This window comes from Muntiacus reevesi, chromosome 2 (genome assembly GCF_963930625.1).
Source record: "Muntiacus reevesi chromosome 2, mMunRee1.1, whole genome shotgun sequence".
Taxonomy (NCBI): domain Eukaryota; kingdom Metazoa; phylum Chordata; class Mammalia; order Artiodactyla; family Cervidae; genus Muntiacus; species Muntiacus reevesi.
Window position 1 is genome coordinate 136288777 of NC_089250.1, and position 22349 is coordinate 136311125.

At 39.2% G+C, this 22349-nt stretch overlaps 1 protein-coding gene across 6 annotated transcripts in view; it reads right to left on the minus strand.

Moving 5' to 3' along the window:
• CPEB3 (cytoplasmic polyadenylation element binding protein 3) overlaps positions 1-22349 on the minus strand; it is a 194286-nt gene that overhangs the window by 57684 nt on the left and 114253 nt on the right. For all 6 annotated transcript variants that reach the window (XM_065922913.1, XM_065922910.1, XM_065922912.1 and 3 more), the window contains exons 5-6: positions 17961-18128; positions 16144-16233 (exon numbers count right to left, since the gene is read on the minus strand). In XM_065922913.1, coding sequence (XP_065778985.1) covers positions 16144-16233; positions 17961-18128 — 258 coding nt within the window. The remainder of the gene's footprint in view (positions 1-16143; positions 16234-17960; positions 18129-22349) is intronic.

A 22349-nucleotide genomic window follows, 5' to 3' on the forward strand; every position in this document is an offset into this window, starting at 1 on the left:
AATGAGTAGCCTCTGCACCCTAATGAAGAGTAGCCCCCACACAACAACGAAGACCCAGAGCAGCCAGAAAGAAAGAAAGAAAAAAAAGAAACCTGAAGAGTGATTAAGTGACTTGTTTGATGGTGACTGTTCCAATACCCACTTAAGTGGTGAAATCATGAACTAGAACTAGACAAGGAATCTTGTCTCTTTTACCTGTAAAATGAAGAAACTAGTTATTTGTCCTGATTATCTTACAGAGATGAAGGTTGTGAGATGACATATGTAAGGTGCTTTGAAAACTAGAATATTGTGCAAGTGTCAATTTTTCTTTTATTGCATTTTCAGTTATTTTTGTGTTATGTAAAATGTTTTAAATATTTATTTATTTTGGCCGTTCCAGGTCTTAGCTGTGGCCTGTGGGATCTAGTTCCCTGATCAGGGATCGAACGTGGTTCCCCTACATTGGGAGTAGGAAGCCCTAGCCACTGGACCACCAAGGAAGTCCCTGTGATATGTAAAATTAAACTGAGTTCTACATATGGTCTCATTATAAAAATCAGAGTTCAAATGAATGAGATACACTCTCTTCTTTGCATTTGTAAGCATTTGGTGAATAAAGGCAAGTAATCTAGATACTAAAGGAAAACCTTAAAGGTTTTTGAATGACAGCTTGAAAAATTACTGTAAACAAACAATAAGGTAACTGAATATTTGCTTTCATATATCATTAGCTAGTTTTGTCAGGAGACAGAATGATCCAATGTGGTACTATTTGTTGATTTTAATACAGTCTTTAAATAAAAGCCTATTATACCTAAAAATCAAACTCAAACTGTCACGATGATGGCAGGTTCTTCTATTAGTTTGGTTTGAAAGGTGTAAGAAAAAAAACCTTGGCCTCAAAATTACAATTCCCTCCATCATCCCGTGCCATGTGAGCCAGCCAAGAGATTATAGGGTTATAAAAATCAAGTTTCCGAAATGGTGACCTTCTTACCCAGGTACCTACGAAGTGTGATGAGCTATCGGAGGCCCTCAACTCAGAGCCAGTCTGAGGGTGGAAATCTGGGCTCTGAGGAAGCAGTAGGAACTCCTGGCATGGTCACCATCCCCACCCTGGGTTAGGGGCAGAGTGGGCGGCAGGAAACTGCTTGCTTTCCCACTAGTGCCAAAGAGGCTGGAGAGGAAGAGGAGGGCTGTGACGGACTTGGGGACAAGCCTGAACTGACCAATGCGCTTCTCTGGGGAAACAGGTATAGCATGAGGGCAGGGACTTACGGGGATAATTCCATTTTATTTGGCCAAGTTTTTGAAGGATACATTTAAAAAATTTTCCCCCTTAACACCTGAAAATGCATTACCACAACCTCCAAAATGTTCTTGGCTACCTTTCAAAAACAAAGCTTCCTAAGTTCCTGAATACATAATTTTTCATGTTACATTTTTTTATATTTGATCTCTAGCACAAATAACAGTCACCACCAACTTTACCACCACAAACACCAGCTATTAAGTGCTTAAAATACAGGATTCTCTTTGCTAAAAATAAACACTTTACCTCATAGTAATTCTGAGGTAAATACAGTTGCTGTTATTACCATTTTACAGAGGAGGAAAACTGAAGCTCTGAGAAGTTATGGGATACCTCAAATTAAAACCTAGGATTAAATTTGGGATTGGAACTTAGGTCAGCTTCCGGTGGTCTCATTCTTTATTCATTAAGTTGTACTGTCTCACATAAAAATGATGACATAAAAATTTTAATACCACTAGCAAACAAGTACTCGCCTATTTATTATTTGTCACTTTTGTGACAGGGATCATTTGACAGTGGTTTAGTGGCAGGAAGTGGTCACCTGTGCTTTAGTCCTACAATTTAAGGTCAATGCAGATACATCCACCCTAGAGCCCACAGAAACTATATTATGAGCTTATAAAACCAAACAATCTCAGCTTAAAGAAAACTCTATTAAGAAAAGTTAAAATGATGAATTTCAAAATAATCAGAACTTTAGTTTTAATTTTATTTAGGTCAATCAAATTTTCATATTTAGTAAAGACATCGGTTTTCAACGTATTTTTAGGTAACGTATTTAGAAAGAAGGCTCTTGAGGGAGTTAAACAGCAGATCTCACTAAATTAGATTTTAATAAAACGAACATCATCCTCATAGTAATCATCAACTTACGCAAGATTCTTCAGTGGATGCTAAAACCATTGTGTAAATTTGGGAAGAGATACAAGTTACTCATGCAATCTTAAGGTATCACTTCAAAGATTAATTAGTATTTGCAAAGAGACAGAAAGGTTCTTTCACAAAGGAAGAACCTGGCCAAGAACACCATAACCAAATGATCACACTGAGCGTCACCAACAACAGGGCCAACTGACCTTAATGTGCCTCTCGTATTATGTCCTTGGTGCAGCATGTCACCTGCTAACAGTGTTTCCCCTGCATCTCATTATAAGGAAATAAACCGATCATTCAAATTAAGTGATAGTCCATAGAGCATCCAACATGAACCCATCAAAAGACACAAAAGACAAAAGGCCTAGGAAACTATCTAAATTAAAGTAGACTAAAAGAAATATAACAACTAAATGTATGGCTACACTTTGACCAGATCTTGGATTTTTTTTTTTAAAAGAAAAAACTCTAAAAGACATGACTAGAACAATCTGGATACCTCCTGTTCTCAGAAGATACAGTGAAGTATTTCGAGGTGACAGTCTTACTGTCTACAGCTTACTCTCAAACGATTCATAAAAAAACACAAGGGCTTCCCTGGTGGCTCAGTGGTAAAGAATCTGCTGGCCAGTGCAGGAGACACGGATTTGAGCCCTGATCCAGAAAGATCCCACATGTTGTGGAACAACTAAGCCCATGAGCCACAACTATTGAGCCTGTGCTCTAGAGCTCAGAAGTCACAACTACTGAAGCCTGCGCACCCTAAAGCCCGTGCTCCGCAAAAAGCCACTGCAATGAGAAGCCCACACATGGCACCTGGAGAGCAGCCTCAGATCTCCGCAACTAGAGAAAGCCCACACAGCAAGGAAGACCCAGAGAAGCCAAAAACAAATAAATATAGGTGGATATACATACACAGGCTTCCCTGGTGGCTCAGCCAGTAAAGAATCTGCCTGCAATGCAGGAGACCCAGGTTTGATCCCTGGGTCAGGAAGATCCCCTGGAAAAGGGAACGGCAACCCACTCTAGTATTCTTGCCTGGAGAATTCTATGGTCAGAGGAGCCTGGCGGGCTATAGCCCATGGGGTTGCAAACAGTTGGACAAAACTGAGCAACTAACACTTTCACATACATATACACATACTGACATGAAAAAAGAAAAAGCAAATGAAGCAAAATGCTAACTTGCGAATCTAGAGGAAGGCTATCCAGGCATTCACTGTACTCATACTTTTTGTAGGCTTTGAAATTTTTCAAAATAAAAATTTGTGGAAAAAAATTAGAACCACGAGGTCTTTCTGGCAAAGAGGGTAATATGCTCTCTCAATCTCTAAAGAAGTGTGTGATCTTTTGAAAGACCTAATATTTCTTAAAATCAACTAACGCTCTTAATGATTTATATGTTTAAGTTATCAACTAAAATGGTTTGAAAACAATTCCAACTTGTACAGCTGTGCCCTGAGCTGCAGCTGCATTCACAAAATGGTGACTGACCAGGGAGGGCCAGTTTCTGGTGACAGGAAATCAGCACCAGAAGGAAGGATCCAAGGTCTGGACAGAGACAGATCTCATTCCCTGCACAGAACCCAGGCTCCCTGATTTCCTGTGACCTTCCTAGACAGACCTGAAGGACACCTCTCCAGCCACAGCTGTGTGGGTTCAGACGTTTTCTGGCACAGGGAGTCTGCTCCAAACATTCTCCCTGACCTTGGCTTTGAGGTCAGAGGACTTACTTGGTTTGCCTCAGGAGTCTTTGCCTTTGGATTCAATTCAACAGAATCAAAAATATTTAGGAGTTTCAAGGTAGGACACTAGGCACTGAAGCTATGAAGATAAATAAGCCAAGAAAGAAATCCTGCCCTGGAAAAACTCAACCTGTAAATAAGTGACTAAGGAACAAGAAAAGTGTCAGATTGGGGTTATATCGTATAAAACACTGAGGAGAAACAAATGTAGCAGAGAGGCCCAAACATCAGGAAAGCCATATCGTAAAGGGTGTATCTGGATTGGAGGATAATTGCTTTTCTAGGAAGGAATGGCAGTCCAAGTTCAGGAGACAGCATAGGCCAAGACTTGGAAGGGTCAAAGGATTGGCTTCTTTGGAAACCAGGGAGTAGAGTTTATTAGTTAAGAGTATATGATTGGGGGTGGCAGGTGAAAAAGGATGAAGCAGCTCATCACCCCTTGCCTGCTGCCTGGAGAACATGGCAGATCTCTTAAGTGGATTCCTTATTCAGCCCCATCTTGGATGAGAACATCTGACCTCCAAGATGTATTGAACACTTACTATACACCCTAGGCAATGCAGGGGAATTCTAGCATGAGCAAATCCTTGTACTCCAGAAATTTATAAACCAATACATGAAGATCATGAAGAATAAGTATCAAGAAAATGCTAACCTAGGAACAAAGCATTCAGGGCCCTTAGAAGTACTTTCTAAAATGTATTTTTAAAAGCTGGACTTCATAGAAGGAAGACAGATCTTTCAGTGAAGAAGACATGGATGAAGAAATCAGGGAAGACTTTCTGTCAGTGGTAGTATATAAGACAAGTCTTACATGAAAAACTGGAGGAGGACATTCCAAGGGAAGGATTTAGCCTAATTAAGATGCAGAGATGGCTCAGCAGGTACTGCCCATGGATTCCTAAACACTTCCCTGAGATTTAGAACCAAACATATTTCTTTGGCTATCTTTGCTACATAGAGCTGAGGGGAAAACATTTTCGTTCAAGACTGTTTTGTGTTTTCTATTACACTAGTAACTGTTGCTTGGTGGGCTTGCTGCTTGGCAGGAGGTGTGGAGGAAGGAGAGAGTGGACAAGAAAAGTCTGATGGGTAGTGAACCACCTCAGAACTGAAAACTGGCAGTCTGCTTCCTGTGTTCTTAGTAAAGTCCTGCAGTCCAGGGCAGTGACCTGGGGCATTTGGGCTTCAAGTCTGCTGCGTTTACATAACCACACATTCCCTATATAAAGAGGTCCTTGTGAAGTCTGCCAGATCTGTCAGTTCCAGTCACCGTCAGTTCCAACAAGCACCTGACCAAGAAAACTGAGATCAGACTGGGGGTGTGGGAAGGAACTGGTCAAACTAGTTGGGCAGTTTTGTTTTTACTGAGCAACATATTTTCAACTGGGGGAAGGACACTAATATTATTTAACCTCTATGAAACTGATGCGTATGTACACTGTCTCATATAATCCTTTTAATGACAATAAATAGTACTAATTCAGATGAGTAAACTGAGGTTCAGGGATTAAATAACTTGCTCAAGATCATCTAGCTGGTAACTGCTGGTGCTCACGACTGAGTCCACAAATATCTAGTTCCTGTCCCACTGCTTGTTCTGTCTCATTAGAAAACTGGCAAATTCTCCATTTTAACCCAGGAGACACTTCCCTGCAGATGAAGCTTTAGTCCGACCCTGCTTGTACACTGCCTGAACTTTGACAATCTAAATTCTCTGTGCACTTTAACACTCCTCTGATGAGCTCTTAATGCTGCTGCCAAGAGGTTTTCTTGGTGTCACGGCTTCCCTTTCTCAAGATGAAGTCTATCCGTTCTATTTTGGAAGACAACCCAAGTCTGTGCTCTCAGCTTTCAAGATGTTTCCCCAGATCCTCTCAGTCGGCTTCCCATTCTGAACTCTTTCAAATGACACATCCTCTCTTGGGCTTGCTGGTTCATGGTCTTAGCCCTATCCCAACTCTTGTCAGCAAGTCCTGCCCCAAGCCACACCCTCTTCTAAAACATTCTCTCTGCCTCAGCCTACCAAATTCACACCTGGCATTTTGGTTCCTACATTTCATTGTCTCCAAAACAAAGTTCTCATTGGACATGATTATGGCTTCTCCAAATTTAATAAACATTGCCCCTTCCCAACACCTCTGCCTGGGGATAGCACAACAGATCCTGCCAAGACAGAGGGCACGGTGTCTGTGTTATTCAAGTGGCTACTTGGCTTTGTTCCGTGGTCCGTACATTCCTACTCTCTGTTTCTATACAGTCTCTCAGATTATTAATGTTTTAAAATCAAACACTAACTCTTACATCTGTAATATAACGCAAAAGAAAGAGGTATTTAATAGAACAGTTTAAACTGAGGGTGTGCTAGGCTGTTAAAAGCAACAATATAACTGCTCCATCTGTCAAAACAGGACAAAACAGAACAAAAAGCCCACTCCTGCTGCTCTGCAATGCAATTTCCATATTTTTTAATAAGGAAATTCATCCTGGGAATGAAAATTCTATCAATTAAATATTAAAAAAGGGTTCATAACTCATCAGAGACTATGAGTTTTATAAGCCAGGAACTATGCTTAAAAAAAAAAAAGGCCAAGTATTACTCAAAAGCTTACAAACTGCAAAAGGTTAAGTACAGGCTAAAACTCCATTAGGTTCCCAACTTGATCAGTTTATGTAACTCAGAAGGTGGAAAAACTTGGAATCTGGGCCTAAAACAACACTGAATTATTTCCATCCAAGTTACGCTACAAGGAAAAAAAATGTGAAGTTTGAAAACTTTCCTTTCAAAAGCCAGATTTAGACAAACTGAAGGAAAAAGGAATGAGATGCTGTGAGTCCAGCCCACTGCAGCTTCACAATGACCTATTTTGCCCTTTTCAAGGAGAACTCTCTTTCCTATTCCTTAAACAGCATCTGCTTAGCTAGTCAGTTCAAAGTCAGTGTGAATTCTACGTGGCAGGGTTTATGCCAGGTTCACAAACTATGTTGGTATTGTGTAAACTTCCACGACTGCATGACCTTGGTCACAAGGACTAGCAGTTAAGTCGGCCTGACCAGTGTGGAGAAAATACATGATCAGCAGAAATGGCCACTTAGAAGTACATACTTTACTCAAGGTGGGCGAGAGTCAGAGAGCAAGGCCCACGGGTCACTCTTGCACAAATATGCATGACCGTCCCTATTCCGTCTACCTGGCTGTGCACCTGAACTGCTGGGGCCGATGTGGGCTTTCGTGTGGTTGAGGATGCCAGAACCACCAACGTTTCCACACAGCTTCAGAGCCATGTGGTCAACTGCCTGTCCAACATCTGCAGCTGGCTTCTGGCCTTGCCTTTGCCCCAGAGGTCTCTGCCAGCAGGGGTAGTGCAGCTGCGCTCACTGCCCAGGAGATGCCAGCTCCTCTCCCTGGCCTCAGCCCCACCACAGGAGGTGAGACTGTTGGCAGACGGGGAGCAGCTGCTTGGTAAGGAACCACGGGTAGAGGGTGAGGGTAGGCAGACTTTTTTTGTCGCTCCAGTAATAGCAACTTTGGACGTGGGCTATTCTCCCAGGAGGTGATGAGGGAAGTTATGAGAAACACATCTACTGTCACAAAAGTTTGCCATGCCCAACCTAATCTTCCCACATGCACAGCACCACGCTCAAGGAAGCAGAACTATGCCATTTGCTTTATTTTTTATTAAGCACTCGAGGATTATACGGAGAAGGCAATGGCAACCCACTCCAGTGTTCTTGCCTGGAGAATCCCAGGGATGGGGGAGCCTGGTGGGCTGCTGTCTATGGGGTCGCACAGAGTTGGACACAACTGAAGTGACTTAGCAGCAGCAGCAGCAAGGATTCTAAGGTCACTACCATTAGGATGGCCTATGTTACAGCAAGGAGTTAAAAGACGAACTGAACTGATCAGATTCCCTCTCTCTGGATTCCAACTAGAAATATGAAATCAATTTGCCTGCTGGAAGCACAGAAAGGAGCATATATGCAGAGGAGAGCTGACTCATGATAATGTGGAACACTACAAGGAAGAATTAATAGTGCCTACTGTTCAAATCCCTGCAGCCTGCCACCCTCGAGCACAGTCTCCATGACACCTGGTTGTATCATGGCTCCTATTTTGGGGCTTTCCTTGTTCCTCATAACCATAACCCTAATTTGAAGCAGCACAAGAGAACTCTCTGATCCTTGCAGTCAAAGACCTTGCCTACAGAGCAATGCACTCATGTCCAGAAACAGGGTGGCATCACCCAAAAGGCAGAATCCTCTGGTTAAGCTACAGCTAAAGGGCAGCTCAGACCTACAGCCTCCACCTAAACCAGCTCTTTGGAAATAGCCCCAGCTAGTTAAGTGTGACCAACAGAAGAGAAGAACTCAGGAAAAAACCAAGGATCACTTTCAGTTTTAATAGCTATAAAAGTGTTACCATGGATCATATAGCTTAAGTTGCTAATTTTATATAAAATCCAGCCTTGCAAATAATAGCATAAGTTATCAGACTATATAGTTTAAATCTATTTACCTTTCCCACAAATTACACACCCTAGCAAAACAAAGATTACTTTTTTGATAATTCACCAGGTGAAATAGTATATACTACTGGTCAGCCAGGTTCAAGTCTGTCTAATAAGAGCTGTGTGCTCTTAGCAAAAGACACATCAGCTCTTTGAGTCCCGGTTTAAAATAAAGGTTGGTTAAGAATGAGATGATCTTTAGGGCAGCTCTAACATTTGAAGGACTCTACTTCTCTCTGCACAAGTAATGAACTCATCATTTGCAAAGATAAAATCCACTCATTTAGCAAATATCTGAGGCCTAGCCACTGATGCTGGTGTGTGAGGTACTGAGTATAAAGCAGAGAACAAAAACCCTGGTCTTATAAAATTTACATTCCAAGCTGGAAAACAAAAAACACATATAATTTTTTTTCAGGTTGTGATAAGTATGCCTTATCATAAGGAAAAATAAATAATGAGGGTGGAAAATAAAAATAAAATGAGGGTGAAGACTAGAGAGCAAAGGAACAGAGGGGCTGCTATTTGAGATACGGAAGTTAGGAAAGATCTCTCTGTGAAGGTGACATTTCAGCAGAGTCTGTCTATGGGAAGAGAGGAGCGATCCATTTAGAAATCTGGGTGAAGATGGTTTCAGGCAAAAGACTAAGACCCTGAGAAGACTTTGTGTACCTCAAGGAACAGCAAAGGAGCCAGTTGGCCAGAGAAGGTAAGGCAGAAAATGACCAGAGATGATGTCAAAACATAGCCAAGATTCAACAGACGAAGAAGACCCAAGAAGAAAAGGTTTAAATTTCAAGTACAAGAGTCGGATCAATGTGATTTCTGGCTTCTGTAGGGGTCCATTACATTCCAAACTCATAGGCAAAAAGGTAAGTCCACAACTGCAATGTACCATTCATCTGACTTAGAACTAAGCAAAAAAATGTGCTGCAGATGTCCAAATTAGCATAAACTTCATAAAGAAAATTGCTTTTGGAAGCCATGTGATATCAAATCCGGAGTCATTAGGACTTTCATTTCTTTCAACTCTGGTTAAGCTTCTGCTGCAAATTTATCCTAAAGAAGAACCATATGAAAGGATATATTAACAGAAGCATTATTTATAATAGCCTACATGACCAACAAGCAACTAAATTATGGTGTAATAATAGGTGAGGCAGCCACTTAAAAAATATGAAAATTAAGCAGAAACATGGGAGGAAGGAGAATAAAAAACTTTATCTCTGCTATTATTATACTCCCACAAAAAAGATATATATGAATAAAGACTGGACAGAAACAAAAACGATGACAGTTGCTCTGCTAGGGAGGCAGAATTATTCTTTTTCCTTATAAAATAACGCTTGTTCACTGCAAAACAGATTGCTTTCTACTTCATTACAATACTAAGGCCTAGAATTAGGATAACAACAGAAATTACTATGATCCTGTACTTGACAAGAGGGCCACACGCATCTCTACTCCATGAAGGACTTCTCAGTAACCCTGAAGTATCTGTCGGTGCTGACTGTTCTTGCTTGAAGCATCTTTCCTTTAGCTGCCACAGTCACAGACACAACGCCAGTCTTTCACTCCCCTTCATCTCTACTGCCGTGCCCTCTTCTTCTTTCTGGTTCCTAACAGAACTTACTAACAGCTTTTCATTTTCTTCTTCCTCCTCTCTATAAAGTTGACTCTCAAGAGATGTGTACCTCCAGCTTCAGACTCTTTTCCCAAACTCCCTAGCCACAATGTCAAGTATCCATGAGGAATTTCCTCTCAGATAAGATGTGAGGACATACCAAACTCTATATGTTTTTAATCAGATCAACACTAGACCAAACTGGTTTTCTCTCTATTGACTGTCCTACATTCAACAGTGCCAACGATTCTCCCATTCAGTGGGCCTATCATTTAACACGTGATGGTGAACAAATTACACTCTTCTGATTTCTTACTCTTTAAAATGGGGCTAATAAGGGTGCCTATCTTGTGGAGTTTAAAATAAGATTAAGCACAGAAAATAGTAACCCACTGCCTAGCTGACAACAAGTCTTTAATAAACATTTGCCATCCTAATTATCCTTATTCTAGCCCCCAGAATAATTATCATTATTTTGCCTCTTTTATCCCTGTCTAGCTTTTAAGACTCAGGTCTCACACAATCCACAGTAATCTAACCTGTGCCCCTGCCATGGAAGTGTGAAGTCTTAACCACTGGACCACCAGGGAATTCCCCAGCCCATGATAATCTATTCCTCCTCTGGATGCCTAGAACTTTTTTTTACTCATTTGTCATTAACCATAAGTTGATCTGTATTTTCTTTAATAAAAATAACATCACTCATAAAACCTACTGTATGCCAGGACGATTTTAAGTACTACACATGGATTCATCCGTTTTAGTCCTCATCGCAACTTTATGAAGTAGGTACTCATATTACCTCTCTTTTACAGGTGATGCAACTAAGGAACAGAAAGGCTAAACAGCATGCTTAAGGTCATACAACTAAGAGGTGGGGTAGCCCAACAAGTCTAGTTCCAAAATTCATGGTCTTTACCATTACTTAATGTTTCACATCTGTGTTCTCATGTCTCCTCTGAAAAACTTCAGTCTTCTCAAAAAACAAGAATGGTTTCTTCTCTAGATGCCCTGCAAGGCCAGAGAGTATAGACTCTTCCACAGACAGATGGTCAACAAATATTCGATGGATTGATAACCTCAATGCTACCTGATCATTTGCACCAGGACACAGGCCCTCTATCGCACTTATTCTGTTCTCTCACCATCCACTTGTAGTAACTATCTTCGAATTACCTTAGCACCCAAGCTACTTACATAGTGATGCTGATTAGCATTTTGTATGAATGCAGGGATTGGTTCATGTGCTGACATTTGGGAGAACCTCTCTTTCCAGCACTCACAATTTCAACTGCTATTTCAGAACTAAAAAGCATGAGGATGCAATGTCAGGAAAATTCCTCAGTATTTTGGCTAGAGTTGAATTTCTTCTCATCATCGAGAACCAAATGCAGAAAACACAAAGCAAGACTTTGCTTTAGTTTTATCAATAACTATTTGGAAGTACGTTAAATTGATATTTCTATTTGACCCAACTCCATTCTGTCTTCACCCCAAACACCGCAGAAATATTTTATATCTCTCTGGGAGACTAGAGAAATTTAGGGAAGGGGAAAAAAATTGTATTTCTTTCCAAGGCTTTCTTTTGCATCATTTTCTCCTTCATCACAGCATTCCAACCACACTTCTTTCATTTCTTCAAAGGAAATAAAGCCCTTTTCTTACTACTTCCCACATGGTATTCCTCTGCTTGAAAATTGCTTCCCTACACTTTCTAGCTAACTCCTCAATAATCAGTCCTACCTAATCCCTGTTTTCTCAAAGAAACTCTCTATATCCTCAGTCTAAATTGAAGTCCCCTTTCTAAAAGTCACTGCATTCTCCATTTTTCCTTCAGAGAACTATTATAGTTTGTAACTGTGTTATTTTGTGATTTCCCCCAGAGGACTCTAAAGTTCAGAAAGTCTGAGAACACATCATTAAGACACTATATGATTTCCATGCTTTCTTCCTCCTTCCTTTCAGAGGTGTTCTGGAGAACACCATACAATGACCTGCTTGTGGCCCACAGAAAAACTGTTCCAGAGGGCTCTGCATATTCTCAAAGAGTTGATCAAATGCTTCAGTGGCTTTCTGCTGGCGAGAACCCCAGTCTCCATCCCCTCTCACTCTGCTGGCCCAACAACACTTAAGAGAACAGTTGACGTATGTGGTCACTGCTTCTTTACATAGATATTAAGCTCTCCATAGTTCAGTGAAATGGCCATGGTTTGACAAACCGTACTCCAAATCTGTACAGGCATACTTGCCAGATACACGAACGATTCTGTTTATTTCATTAGGCACACATGTTCTGAGAAAAAGACAGAAGGACTTCATAGTGTATGGTTCTTATTTTCCTCTTATCTACACGTAAGCCTAAAGCATAAAGCCAAAGAAACTGTGCTTAATGCCCAAGCTGCGGGGACCTAAGAAAAGTATAACTGACAAGAGGAGTATTACCAAAAAAGCAGTGACCTGAATTAAAACCTGAGGAATTCAAAGAAAAGCAGAAACAGCACGAGGGGGCATTATTAACAAGGCACAAAACAGTTTGGAATAAACTACTTAGGTGTCCCCAGTGTTCAAAGCAATGGACATGGACTCTCAAAGTTAGTTCAACCTTGGACTAACACCAAATTTCTTTAGGTCCTTCCAAAATAGGTCAACCTTCAGACTTTGGCTGAGAGCAAAACACAACAGGAGCCAAAAGTTTAATAATTATTTCTCCTCCTTGACCCCAAAATCGCCAGAGAGGCAAGCTGCTCTCTGAGGATGCAAGCCTGAGGACCAGAATCAGGGGATGCAGATTCTCTGCTTGGTCTAGCTCTCACTAGTCCATCTCAACACTTAACCTCAGTCGTAAAGTAAGAGCAACTTCTCTAATGTCCGACAATTCTATGTTATTGTGCTGTTAAATAGGAAGGGCACCCAAACCATGGAGAGTTCATAGAGCTGCTAAGCTCTATACTGCTCATACCACCCCAAATGTTTTCTCTTGAACTCTCAGAGACAAATTTAAGTAGGATGTTGCAGAGATTGCACACATATGAGAATATTGTACAAGGCACACAAGAATAATGGTGGTCCATTACACATAAAATATGAGTAGAGATGTGAAAATATTTAGCTTGGAAAAGAGAAGACTTGAAGGGGAACTGATAGTCCTTGATGTACCAAAAACAGATGTCACAACAATGACTTACTCTGTTTTACTTTATCGGACACAACTGACCAATAGGTACAGACTGTATGACCATATATATGCTTATTTTCACTGTTACTTTTACAGTGATCATCTCTAACAGAAGAACACAATTTAATAATTATTTATGTCTACAAATATAGACTTCCTCTGAAATAAATGCCTCCTTTGTCACTGGATGTCTCAGAAAGTAAACAATTCTCTGGGCTACAGAAGTCAATAAACTTTCTGCAAAGGGATTTGAGGGCCACATATAATCTCTATTACCTATTCTTCTCTGTGTATGTGTTTTTACAACACTTAAAAATATAAAAACCATCCTGAGCTCACAGGCTAAACAAAGAGTGTTTGTTGACTCGTGTTCTGCAGGTGTGCTGTCCAATAAATATGAGTCACATATGTAATTTAAAATTTTCCAATATCTACATTTAAAAAGCTAAAAATCAGAAACAAGTGAAGTTAATTTTAATATATTTTAATCCAGTATATCCAAAAAACTATCATTGTAACATGTAAACAAAATTACTAATGAAATCCTTTACCTTTTCAAAAAATAAGTCTGAAATTCAGTGTAGAGAAACAAGAGAGATGACCTTTCAACCAATACTGAATTCTAATGATTCAAATCAATGAGGAAAAAAGGAACTGTCAATAAATGACAGCTGGGACAGCTGGCACACTACCTGGAAAAACAAAGGTGGATCTTTTCTTGTGCCTTACTCCATTATTAACCCCAGACAGAAATGAAATATCGATGAAATAAAGTAAAATAATAAATTCAAATGGCTAAATAAGAGAAAAAATGCCAGAAAGGATGCTATTTCAACCATGAGATTAGCAAAGATTGAAAAAGAGCCATATCTCCAGACCGTCAACAGAACAAAGTTTCACAAATTGGGTACTACCAGTGGAATATATGATCTTTGTTAAGGGCAGCTTGGCAATATGTATAAACATGTACCTCACTTTTGGAAATTCACCCTAAGGTGTCATTAGAGAGAAGCAAAACAATGAAGGCACAAGGATATTCACTGAAGCAGCATCCATGAGAAAAACAAGTGAAAGCAACTTAAATGTCCTCAACAGGACTGAGCAAGGAAAACAAGGTCATAGGATCATGTAAGCTTCTTACAGAAAGATGCTGACACTGCTGGGGGGGAAATTCAGGTTATGAAATATTAGCATATATAGTGTGACCCCAATTAAAAATTTTAAATTTCATATAAATGTGTGTATTCATAAAGAAATATAAGAAAGATTTTTTTTATATAAGAAAGATATTTAATAAAATGTATACAGTGATCATCTCTGACAGAGGTATATTTGGGTTAATTTTCTTTGGGCATGATCATAGATGTGCTTATTTTCATTTTTATTTTTTATAATGATCATTCTGTACCTTTTATCCCAGAATCATTTTTATAACCTTCTCAGAATGATTTTTTTTCAACTAGCACTCTTAAAAATATCTTATACACATGCCTAAAGCACAATATTGTTGGTTGTTTATAAGATGTATTTGACATTTAATTTCAAGAATAAATACATACTCAGTCTCGGGGAGGCAGAGGGGAAGTGTCTTTTATACATGTCATTTTACAGAGTGTATTACAGGCACCACAGCATGGTGGATACATTCTTTCCCTGAAACGACGCTGCCTTCATTCACATGTGCAACTAGTACTCTCAGGAACATCTTTTTATACATGTGACTTTACAGAGTGGATTACATGCAGCACAGTGAGATGAACTCATTCACTGAAATGCCAAGATTCTGACTCAACGAACCATTAAGCATTGTTAAAAATATGTTTTAAATATTTCTTTAGTGTCATATATGCACCACAAAGTGAATACATTCCTTCACTGAAATAATCAGCTTGGTGATTTTTATCTTTTTAGACTAATATAAAATTTAATTTTAATTTAAAAAAATTATTGTAGAGGATTAACAGAAGAATGTTAAAAGCAAACAAATAACCTTATATTCCGTGAATAAATTATTTTCATAGGCAATAGGGTGGGGAGAAGTACAGGTGACAAATCTAATAAACCAGACATAAAAGGAAGCCCCCTGCCGTTCCTAGGCTAAGCTATAATTTGATTCCTGTACAAGGCACAGGAAGGACAGGTATTTGGACTCCATCTTCTTGTGGTGAATATTGTTACACAATAACACCCATCAAAGCCCAGTTCCTCAGAGATGAAGGACATCCTTGAAACATACAAACCATAACACAAGAAGAAAACTTTCTCTGTAACTCAAAACACTCTTCAATATAAATGTAGGAACATACCCAGAATTAATACCATCAGAAAAGTTCCCTAGATTCCATAAAATGATAAACTATAAACAAAGTGATATATTTCCATGCCCTCATAAACTATCAAAAAGGCCTACCAAAAGTAAGGAAAGCAAGGTCATGGAAGAGGAAGCAAGGTCATGCTACTTCGCCCTCTACCCGTCACCAGGCTAAATCACATAAGATACAGGCATGGATAAAAGTAATTTCATATAATGTCATTCTCCTGTCACTAGCTTTTCCAAGTTTGGGGTTTTATAAGATCCATAAAACTACAGGGCTACGGGCTACAAATAAAATTTTATTCAAAATAATCTTCTCCAATGTTGACAATTCTCAAAACCCTAGATCTTTTCCTTCAATTAATGAAAAGTTAGCCAAGGCTCCTTCACAGCAGACTCACAGGATCTCATTGTCAATAAAAGTAGATGCCATGAAACAATCAGTACGCTCCTGGGGGAACAGTCTCCAAGACAATCAACATTAAAATGATTTCTTAATGGCGGGGGGAAGTCAAAAGCTATTTCCAGAGTTAAAATGATGCATTTTATTGAACTATCATGCTAGCTCTCCAACCAGTGAACAGTGCAGACATTTTAAGCGCATTACCTTTAGGAGGAAAATACGACTTGCTTTCAGCTTTGTGAGGCCAGTCTACGACAAGAGGTCCAAACCTGCGAAAGCTGGCAGTGATCTCATCTACAAAACAAAGAAGGAATGTTAGCAGAAGAGAAAAAAATACTGCAAACAGAACAGCATCAAACATATCCTTTTATTTTAAAATGTTTTTTGAGAGCTGTTTTCTACAGCATTCTTTACAGAAGTCAAACTTATTAAGTGAAATATCATTGTTGGGGTACATTTGGTTATCTACTGTCAACCATGCAGAATGTGTTTCAAACTATAATTCACTTCCCTTCACTTTCAATAAGCCTGATATAAAGAATCTGGAAGAAAAAAAATCTGACATTAGCAAAGGTGACCGCTCTGTCAAGGAAAAAGGAGACTCTAAAAATAGGAATGTTCTCTGTTTTTTGGGGAAAAAAGGCAAAATACACAAAATATTTAAAACACATTGCTACTTATGTGAAGTAATCTCTGAGATTATTAATCTCAGATTATTATTATTAATATAAGATTCTTTTAGAAATAGACACTATTTTTTTGGTGAGGAGCAGGGACAATAAGTGACTTAAGGATATGAAAAAACTAAAAGCCAATGGTCTCTTTCTCTTACACATATCTACCACACATCCTATAAAGAAAATGTTTCAAAAGTTATAGTTGAACAGATTTATCTTTTCCTTCTGACTTTTGATTCAAAGCAGAAGGTTATAACTGAGCTCCTAATCAGGTTTAAGTTGCCACTCTCTCAGGACAGGGAAGCCTGGTGTGCTGTAGTTCAAGGGGTCGCAGAGTCAGACATGACTGAGTGACTGAACAACAGCCATGATCAACAACTTTGTCTTAAAGAAAAATCCAAGAGGTTTTTCATTAATAGGTATCTCTAGATGAGATTAACACTAGTAAAAGAATAGTTTAGAGAAAAATGAGCCTTCAGCTGTATACAACTTCAAAGCAGTAAGCCTAAAGTAAAACCATTTCTCCCATTATGAGAAAAAGAAAATCATGATAAATTAAGAGAAATACTATAGCTTGAATAACACTGGCAAAACAATTTTATTTTAACAATGTTTTTATAGCAGATCCAAAGCCTACTAGAACTAGAGTTGTTTTCTTCCCTTGAGTGAACTCTGTCACAATTCTGTTTCATTCTTCTATTCAACAAATATTTACTGACAACCTACTATGTGTTGACCAGCTTTAGGGCACTAGTGAAACTCATTTTTGGATTGCTAGTATCTCAAACATATTATTAAGAAATATTCTAATTAGCCTCAATTCTTTCAAAGGCAAGAGGGGTTATTTCATTAACAGGTATCTACATTAAAATATGAAATGGTATGATGTGATGGATAGGAATAAAGTTCTGGAATCAGATGGATTTTGATTCCAACTGCACCACTAGTTACAGAACTGTTTCTCTCTGATCCTTAGTTTCCTCATCTACAAAATGGAGTTGGCAGGAGATGACTTAGAGGAGAGATGTGGAGTTTAGATGAGATAATATAAAGCATTTAGCACACAATGGGCTTATTGGAAGAGTTTCGTAAATATTAGCTCTCACTATCTTTTAAAAATGTGACCCAAAGTTAATAACAAGGAAATGAGAAGCTGTTTGGAGACTGCCATGTCTGAAGAGCAGACCAGAGGTGCACAATCTCTTTCTTTTCCATCTATTGGGCATCTTCATCTCCTGACACTAAGACATGCAAGTCCTAAAGCTGTCTTCGAGAGGAGAGGTAGGGTCAGATCACACAAGTAACAATCCTGGACTTTATTAAGCCATAGTGAGTGCATGGTACCTTCATCGATATCAGGAGGAAGGCCTCCAACAAACACCTTTCTAGAGTAGCGCTCTACTCGCTCCCCATTCTGACAGCGAGTGGGAGAACTTAAGCCAGATGACAAAGACTGATCGCCGTGACTGTCGTCCAGGAAGGCATCTTCAAAGGGAAAGAGAGAAGATCGACCTGAAACAAATGCGGGAGTTTCTATGGTTAATAGTAGTTTCCTGGACAACACATGTTTTATTAGGAGCCGAAGCACAGAGTGAAGCATTCCAAAAAATACATCCTAAACTGTGATTTTTTAAAAAGTATTTATTTGGCTGTGCTGGGCATGCAGGTTCTTTGATCTTTAGTTGTGGCATGTGGAATCTAGTTCCCTAACCAGGGATCGAACCCAGGCCCCCTGCATTGCCAGAGCAGAGTCTTAGCCACTGGACCACCAGGGCAGTCCCTTAAGCTGTGATTTTTTTTCAATAGAATAAGCAACTGCAGATTACCATCTCTAGACAAGTTTATAGCATCAATTTTTTTTTTAAAAAAGACTTTTTTATTTTGTATTGAGGTATGGTCGTTTAACAATGTAGTGATAGTTTCGGGTTAACAACAAAGGGATTCAGTCATATATACACGTGTATCCATTCTCGCCCACACCCCCCCTCCCATCTAGGCTGCTACATAACATTGACCAGAGTTCCATGTATAGCATCATTTTTTGTGTTAAGGTATGTACAGCACAGAAGTGACTAGATTGATACTAAACAAGAAGCATAAAAAATCGCAGCTGTTTTTTGCTGCTAAAAAATATTACTACATTTTACTCATACAGCCCCTATCTCTGCTACTAAGAGTATTCAGCAATTATTTTTCCTTTCCCCAGGCATTTCTTAAAAGGAAGAATAAAATAAATCTTTATTCAAAGATTTTGATGGCTCTTTATGGTAACCTCAGAGGTTCAGTTCTAAAGACTGGCCCTGATAGGTGGGGGAATATTAAACTGATGACAGAAGCTGAAAATTTCTCTGAGAACAGGACTAAAAATGATCAATTTGTCCCTGCCATTCCAAGCTACTCCCATTTGGAAATGAATGTCTACAATAATAAAAGGTGGGGCAAGTGAATGAAAACATATAAATTAAGATGTGGCTATATAGATGCAGATGTGGTTGTGACTAATCTAAGCTGTATTTTATATCACTCAAAAAAATGATTTCCATTGTTAACTCTATAGTCTGAGAAGCAAAGGCCCCTACCCTCTCCACATGACTATAAGGAAGATGCCAGAAGTTAAAGTTTGTTAATAAACACAATATAATAGTACCATGTGGCATTACAAAATAAAATTTAAGTTTAAAAAATATTTTTTTTTCCTGTTTGAGTCAGTGAGTTCCTGGTAAAACTTTCCAAAAATGAAATATTTTGAACTTTCTAACTTGAAAAAGAGAAAAACTTCCCTCTAAAATAAATTCATACACTATTCAAAAAAAGGACACTATCTTTCTCATTTAGTCTCTCCACTCTATATTTCCCTGAGACCTAGGTTCTGCGTCACTATAGCTAACAGAATATAAATAGCCTTAGAAAAATACTGAACATTTATTTCTTTTATAAAAAAAAAAAAGTTACTAATATAACTCTGTTTATTTTTATGAACACCCCAGGTGGTATAAGAAAGGCACTGTTTTGATGTTGAGAGTTAATAAATAAAAGGACCAAAGAATTTTTTGTTCCACTCTTCTCAGCTTAGCTACAAAGAAACAGAACAAAATTTGTCACTTCATGTCACCTAGCTTTTTTAGCCTGGCAGGGGCAAACAACAGACAGTAAATTCTCATCCCCTGATGTCTGTTTTGTTCAGTGGGAGTAAATGAACTAGATCTGCAACAACTATAGGCCAAACAAGCTTCCCAAAGACATCCAGTGATGTTCGCCCATGGCCGTCGGGTTTGCTTTTCATGTAGTCCACACTCAGTGAACTATGTCCCTATTGTGACAAGTGTACATCCAAACCAGCATTTCCCACCTTTGTTCCTATCACCAACTCCTACACTCAATAATCGTAACATGAGATGCTCAGAAAACAAAAGCTGGTGGGGGAGAGGTTGGGAGAACTAAATAATATTGGAAAATCCTACACATGTTATGCCCTTTCCAGAGATTCACAAGCCATATTAAAATACAAAGATTGGGGAAAGTTCTGTAGTAAAATAACTTAATCTAGTATTACCTGAATTTAAGATAAAGGAAACCTTAACATACTATGTAACTCAGTGGAAAACACTTGTAGAATTGTTTATCCACATTTGGAGAATACCAAACAAATAAGAGCTATTTGGTAGTCCCTGCCCGAGAAATCAAGTCTGGGGAGAGAGAAGGGCAAGCACATAAATTATCAAATACGTGCATGCATACGTGCTTAGTCGCATCCGATTCCTTGGGATCCCATGGACAAAGGAGTCTACCAGGCTCGCTGTCCATGGGATTTCTCAGGTAAAAATACTGGAGTGAGTTGCCATTTCCTACTCCAGGAGATCTTCCTGACCCAAGGATCAAACCCAAGTTTCCTGCACTGGCAGGGCGATTCTTTACCACTGAGCCACCTGGGAAGCCCAATTATCAAATAGAGATGGAAATACTAAGAAAAGACTTTACCAAATGACACAAGGGCACAATTTACTGCTCTATGGAAAACGGTAGGGGCAGGGGTTTCAGAGAGCTTCAAAATGATTTCACAGGAGGGCAATTTTAAGCAGAATCTTGTGGGAGTCATAGTTTCAAACACGAAGAATAAGAATCCATAGAGAAAGAACTTTCAAAATAGCTCTTATCCTTCCCGCCAACCCTGCTTCTCTACCATTCCCTACAATTTCAATGAAAATAACTATTATTTGCATTCAATTGAATCATGAAACCTAGGAGTCAATCCTGACATTACTTTCTTTCATATTCCACATCTAATCATCTCTCACTAAGTCCTACCAACTCATGCTACAAAACAATTCTTCATTCAGTTCTCTCTACCTTCAGTCCTAACACCCTGGTCCATACTACCATCATCTCTCCCCTGAACTAACAGCCTCAAGAGTCTATACAATAACTTGTTCAGGCTGCTAATTCCTACCTTATACTCCACAATGCTTTCTCTACAAAACAGCCAAAGTCACCATTTTCAAATATTAATCTGAACATGACCACACTCTTTGCCACATCCTTAAAACCCCTCACCCCTAATTTTGGGATAAAGTATAAAAATGTCTCTGTAAACTGTAAGGCCTCTGCGTAACCCTCCAACGTTAAGACTTGCTGCCTCTCCCTCTGGTTCACTAACCTCCAATGACACAGGCCTCCTCAGGTATTTCTGTTATTCCTCCCTGCCTCAGGCCTTAAGGAAAAGGTGCTCCCCCACCCAAAACAAACACCCTCCTCTCAACTCCCCAGTTTTCTAATTAAGTCCTATTGATTCTTCAGGTCTAGGCTAAAAAGTCAGTGAAACTCAATCGGAACTTTCCTGACCTTCTAGATTAGATTAGATGCCCGTTCCCATCCATTCACACTTTTTCCTAACATTTTTTCCCCTAGTTACCATTATGCTATCATATGGGTTTTTACCTGGTATCTCGTTCCCCAACCCCATGAAACTATAAGCTCTGTTAGGACAAAGGGCCAATTTAATCTTGCTGACCACCATATTTTCACATCCTAATAAGGGTACACAAACTAGGTATTCAGGAAGTGTGAACAGTGAGGCAGCAGACAAAAAAGGAAAATACCATGTGCAAATAAATAAACGTTGGAACACAATCAATAGGTTTGAGGACGGCAAGGATCCTTCTGGGATCCTGTTTCCAGAAGACTGAGACCTCTTCTCTTGCTTCTGATTGTTCAAGTATTATATATTACACTCTATACTGTAAAAGCAAATTTCCACATTTTCCAAATTTGCTATTTCATTCTAATACTAGCTTTTTTAAAAAAACAAAAAAACGTACTCACTCCCTAGAGATTGATACTCCCATCTAATCCATCTTCCATCCTGTCAAAACCTGACCATGTTCTTCCCTCTACCCCAAATCCAACAACAGCTACCATCAACCTCCATTAACAATGTGCACCCAGGGAGAGGACGGATGGGGTGCAGTTCTGAAGAAATCTGTGACTTATCCACCTGGGAGATGAGAAAGTCTTGAACCAGAGCAGCTAGGAGAAGCAGCAGATGGTCAAGATATTCTGGAACAAAGAGAAGTTTCTTTCTGTGTAGCCAACATAGCCATAGTTTCCCCAGGGTATTTTGGCAAAAATAAATAAATTTTAAAAAGCAAGAGCTAACTGCAAACGTTTGACCTGTTTTAAAAATTGGTTGTGGGTACTTAAGAAACTTTCCAAGGTTTTGAAGGTAAATTTCTGTCT